This window comes from Mirounga leonina, unplaced genomic scaffold, assembly GCF_011800145.1.
Source record: "Mirounga leonina isolate KUSES-001 unplaced genomic scaffold, KU_Mleo_1.0 Mir_92, whole genome shotgun sequence".
NCBI classification, from domain to species: Eukaryota; Metazoa; Chordata; class Mammalia; order Carnivora; family Phocidae; genus Mirounga; species Mirounga leonina.
The window spans coordinates 11,133,257-11,139,303 of NW_023270852.1; the positions used below are offsets into that span (position 1 = coordinate 11,133,257).

Sequence of the window (6,047 nt, forward strand, 5' to 3'; positions counted from 1 at the left end):
ACTAGATGACAGAACTAGAGGTGGACAAAGATACAGATGGACTATGTTTAAGAGACAGTGGATTAAATAAAATGTAGTATTAAAATTACTTTTAGCTTTTTTTCTTTTTACTCTTTTTAATGTGGTTACTAGAAAATTTAAAATCATGTACATGGCTCAAATTATATTTCTACTAAACAGTTTTGGTCTAGAGAGAGCTTTTTTTGTTTCTTCTCAGGGACCCACCATGTGGTCCAACATCAGTGCTGCTCCTTTTCTACTGACTGGCTCCCCAGGTCTGGAGATATTTCATCCTTGGATTTCTGTCTCCTTCTTTGTCATTTATGTCTCCATACTCCTCAGCAATGGTACCCTCCTCTTCCTTATCAGAGAAGACCACACTCTCCATGAGCCAATGTACTACTTTTTGGCTATATTGGCAGCCACGGACCTTGGAGTGACTTTGACAACAATGTCCACTATGCTGGGTGTTCTGTGGCTTGATCACAGGGCAATCAGCCATGGAGCCTGCTACTTTCAGTCCTATCTAATCCATTCACTCTCTGTTGTGGAGTCTGGAGTCTTGCTCGTTATGGCCTATGATCGTTTTATTGCCATCTGCAATCCCCTGAGATACACCTCCATTTTCACCATTGCTAAGGTGGTGAAGATAGGTCTAGGGGTTCTAATGAGGGGCTTTATACTTATTGTTCCCATAATCACCACCCTCTCTGGATTCCCCTACTACAAATCCCATGTCCTCTCCCATGCTTTCTGCTTGCACCAGGATGTGATCAAACTGGCCTGTGCCGACATCACCTTCAATAGACTCTATCCTATAGTCCTGGTCTCATTAACTGGTTTCTTGGACTCTGTGCTTATCCTTATCTCTTATATTCTAATCCTTAATAGTGTCATGAGAATTGCCTCAGTTAAGGAACAGGCTAAGGCTCTAAACACTTGTGTCTCCCATATTAGCTGTGTTCTGGTTTTTTATGTCACCGTGACTGAGCTGACCCTCATTCATCGATTTGGGCAATATGTGCCACATGTAGTTCATATTATCATGAGCTATATCTACTTCCTCTTCCTCCCATTTATGAATCCAATAATCTATAGTATTAAGACCAAGCAGATAAGGAATGGTATCAATCGCCTTCTCTCTTTCCGTAGAATTTGATTCTGATTTACTTACCTTGGTGTCTCTACCCACTACCGGATGGGTTTCTTGGGAGAATGGACTATATGAGGCTAATGTGGCTTACAATCAAAAGGACTAGCATTCCTGTCATTTAAAAGACACATACTCATTGCTCTGATTCGTAGCCCCTTGCCCCCATCATACTCCCAAGGACATTGACCTTAGTTCTGTTGCTCTGTTTGGTATGTTGGTTTGCTAATACTGTCATTTTCTCATCTGACAGAATTGTCTTCATGGTTACCTGAGGCCAGTGATACTTGAAATAGTTGCAGAGTTGGGCGCCTGGGTGGCTCAGTTGGTTAAGTGACTGCCTTCGGCTCAGGTCATGATCCTGGAGTCCCGGGATCGAGTACCACATTGGGCTCTCTGCTCGGCAGGGAGTCTGCTTCTCCCTCTGACCCTCTCATGCTCTATCTCATTCTCTCTCTCAAATAAATAAATAAAATCTTTTTTTTTTTTTAAAAAGAAATAGTTGCAGAGTCTATAAATTGAGAGGGGAATGAGATAGTTTGCAAGAGTTCCCTGATATTTTGTGGAAAACAGTTAAACATTTTTTGTATGCCTGAGAGCACATCAGAGATGACAGAGGGTCTTAGACAACCCTACTGGTATTGCATGGTGCTAGAGTGGATCAGAAATAAATGAGAATGAGCACTGGGTGTTATATGCAACTGATGAATTACTAAACACTACGTCTGAAACTAATGATGTATTATGTTGGTTCATTGAATTTAAATTAAAAAAAGAAAGAAATGAGAATAAGATATTCAGACCAAGAGAGGGCTTGCTGCCCAAACCACTCAAGGCCAAAGAAGAGCTTGGATCCTAGTAGATCTCAGTATAGCTAGATGCCCACCATAGATAGATTAATGAGAAGGCTCTGAGTTGCTGATGTCTGGTGTCTTCAAACTTAGGGGATGAGGACTTCAAACCACTACCATAAAATAAAGTTCCATTTCTTGCACACCTGAGTTTTTGTTCTGTGTTCTGCAGTTCATAACCTTGACATATGCTTAATGAAAAAGGATATTAGTCAAAGAAGCATTCTAATATGTACACAGGGGCAACATTTTGTCTTATTCTGGGTTGAGGGGATGGCAGTGAAGTAAACTGTTTTCAGGAAATATTGTAATTGTATGGACTTGAAGCACATAAGATATTTAAGGAAAGTTCTTTTAGGGCCTCCCATGCATTTTATTCCATGCAGGAGTAAACATGATGAGAATCTGTACATCAGCAATATAGGAGGAAAAGTTATATTTTATCAGTCCATCAAAAGATAAAGAGGGATAGAGAGAATGATGTACATTCAGCAAAATTATAGAAAATATGTTGGCAGAGAGAATGCTAATGTATTCATTCATTAAAATTAATCCATGACTTTTTTTTTTTTTCCTGACTGGAGAAGGAATTGCATATCCCTATGTCTTACCGGGATCACTGGAATGGTTTCCTATAAACAACAGATTCTCTTGTAAAGGAAATTATTTCTCCATTGGAAATGGTTATTTATAAAATAATCTTTGAAAACTATTGATTAGGATCTTCCTTCACTGTTTGATTCTATTCTTAATTCACCTAGCTTTTTTTCTCATTTGATTCTATGAGAGAGAAGAGAATAATAGATCAATTGACCTGTGTAGTCCAGGCAGTTTAAAAATTAAAAATAAAAGAATATATAACAAGAACTTAAAATCAAGGAAAAAATACATTTAAAAAAATCAAGGCGATGGTGATATAAGTAGGACTAACATAATAAGTGTCTCTAATAGAGTGATACCTAGAAATGAATTAAAAAAAACAATGAAATATACAAGGTAATTCCATAGTTATAAACTATTTAAAGAAAATGTAATGGGCATGATCTTTATTTTTTATCATCTATCTGTATGCAAAAGTATCTTAAAAATTTAAGATTTCATAGAAATATAGTTACCAATCAATTTTATTATACCATCTTATTATCTATAAAATTATATTCTATCTTTTATAATATATACTCTGTTCTCAAGTTTCCCCAAATAAAATGGATAGAGTATATCTAGATATACGGAACATACTATTACATTTAAAAAGGCTAAAACTGTAATCATATTATACCTTTGACTAATTAGTAAATTTACTTGCATCAATTTATTCTTAGGAAATATGGAAAATTTATTTAAAAAAATCACAGTGTGGTAGAAAGAATGTAGTCTTGGAAGAAAGCAGCACATTTACTCTTGCCTCCTTGACTTACAACCTTTGTGATCTTGAACAAATCATTAAATCTCTGAGCGTCAGTTATCTATCAATTAAGAATAATAAAACACATGCTATAGGCATTCATATGTCATGTTAATTATATTAATATCATTGTATTGGCAAAGCCAGACATCTAAAAATTTCTACCCATCAGCACCAAAATAGAAGGGAAGAACATTAAGCCAGTAGGAAATCATTTAATATATGATGATTCTTTCACATGATGAAATACATAGTTAATATGAATAAAAATTGTAAGTTTTAAATAGCCTTTGGAAATGATAATGCTCCTTCAAGCTTCTCCCTCGGTCACTGCCAATATAGCTTTCCCCTACGAGGACACCAGGACATCCAGTCCATTGACACTTGTATTTTTGACTCCTTCTTGTCTTCATTTACCTTGACAACCAAGACAGTTTTATTTTCAGTTCTTTGGAAACTCTTATGCCAGTATCCTATGTGTTTTGTGTGTTTGATTGTTTGTTTTGGCTTATTTTAAATTAATCCTAGACATTTTATTCTTTTATACTCGTCTGAAAAAACTTAACAAAATAAAGCAAAATGTAAATATTACCCATCATATTCTGCTCTGTTCATTGTGAAGCTGACACAAAAAGGCTAATGATCTAAAAATAAGGTAATTTTTAAGACAAAAAGTTGACTGTCCCCATACACATGGCTATTAAGAAATTCACTCATGTTCTTTCTGAATCAGAACTTATTTCCTCAAAGGAACAGAAATGACAAAAATACAATTGAAATTCATAAGCTCTAGGATCAACAAGGGTACATGTGATCCCTCAGAGAAACTGGTATACTTGTGGCGTTTAAGGTAGACAACAGGAAGGACATGAATGGATTTCTTAAACCCTGATGCTGAGGATTCAGAGCGGGGAGGATCACATAACCAAGTCCTGATATTCCACCTCTGCTGGCATCTGAGTTTTCAGTCTTTTCCCACATCCTTTGGGAAATGCATGAATGACCTGAGGACATTGATTAAGTGGCCCAGCTACTCCCAGAAAGAGGAAAGAGGGAAGAGAAATCAAGAGGTCTCCAGAGTGGCTGTAAAGCTAACTCTGGGGGAAGTGATTCCTACATATATAAGCTTTCTAATGGGGCCTCCTGAGGAGGCTATGTGGGGGAAACATCTAAACCTGGTCTTCAAAGAAGGCAAGGAACAAGTCCCTATTACAGCAACAAGACTGGAGTGGATGAGTGCCAGGAACAGAAATATGGAATGACTCTTTTCCTTTCTGATGTTCTATACAGTCAAAAGAAGCATTTAAGAAAGCTTTCCAGAGGACTGCATAGAAGGATGTGTGTGTATGTGTGTGTGTTTACACTTTAGGAACTGCTGTCTTAGAAAGGGCATGTGAAACTCGCTGGGAACAATAGAAAACCTGAGACTGTCTCTGGCCCATCACTCTTGTACCTGTAGAGCTTATACCTCATTCCATTCAGGAGGAAGGGAATAGATGAAAAGAGCAGATGAGGGGGAGTGGGCCTAACACTCTCCTCTCTGGTCACCTGTGCATTTGGACTTTGTGATGGATTCATTATTCACTATTTCCTTTTGATGTCCACATATCTTTCCTATCCTTTCTTTCCTCATACTCCCAAGCCTCCTCTGTTTCTTTCCTTCCCCTATATCCACTGAGAGTCAAGTTGTGCTCTCAGACTGAGCAGTTTGGTCTGTTTCTATGGATCTGTGTGTGTGTGTGTGTGTGTGTGTGTTGTTACAAGTCTAGGAATCCTATTTACCTAGAAAAACATCATAACATGAAAATCACAGTTGATAAATTATCTAGATGTTTTCAGCATTAGGGACCCTGTTGAGACATTCATTGGCAATACTTTGCATAAAATTGCACAGTGATCAAGCCCAATTATAAACTTTGCTGGTGTGTATTGTGAGATTCTTCAGGACAGAGACTGTGCTTATGAAAAGGTTTTCTCAGCAATCAACATAGTAGCAGTCATGTGGTGTGTGCTCACTAATAATCTGCACATTCTAAATAGTAATTTTTCCACTTGTCCCAGATGATACTGAGGGATGGTGCTTTTACTGGTTGTCTACACCTTCAGGTGTACAGTGTCCTTTGAGGACAGTTCATCAGATATTAATAAGACAGTTCCCCCAGGACTTCAGGAAGTCACTAAAGAAAATACATGTTCTGAGTTGGGAACTGCCTATCAATTTCAAGACCGTAGCTTTCCTCTCTCCACCTAGACAAATTAATTCTTGTGTACCTGATGTAATTTTCTCAACATTTGTCAATAAATCAACCCATTTATAGCCAAGCCATATTTATGGAAGTTTTGCTACCTAATGTAAGCTTAGGAGGATGCATGAAGTATGGTCCCAGTCCTGAAGAAACGGTCTGTGGTGGCCTCAGTTTGATGACAGTATCTTGTGCTCCTGGAAGCCCCACACATGCTCCTGGACAAATATCAGGGTTCTCTTTTCATCCTGGACAGGTTTTCCCTTTAGTCCAAAGGCTCAGGAACATGTCCTGGTTTTACATTCTTAGAGCTATCATAGCTTTCTCTGTATCTTCTTTTTCTGATGCAAGCCTAGCTATAGAAGAAAATACAGTCTCCCTGTTTCTCAAACATTTTT

The 6,047-nt window shown here is 37.7% G+C and overlaps 1 protein-coding gene across 1 annotated transcript; it reads left to right on the plus strand.

Moving 5' to 3' along the window:
- Positions 1–226: 226 nt before the first annotated feature.
- LOC118003992 (olfactory receptor 51B2-like) lies at positions 227–1,159 on the plus strand. The gene has a single exon (XM_034995123.1). The coding sequence runs from the start codon at positions 227–229 to the stop codon at positions 1,157–1,159; it is 933 nt and encodes a 310-aa protein (XP_034851014.1).
- Positions 1,160–6,047: the final 4,888 nt, after the last annotated feature.

Bases quoted from the DNA above. Each gene is read 5' to 3' on its own strand.
- LOC118003992 (XM_034995123.1), top strand. From the start codon at position 227: ATGTGGTCCAACATCAGTGCTGCTCCTTTTCTACTGACTGGCTCCCCA.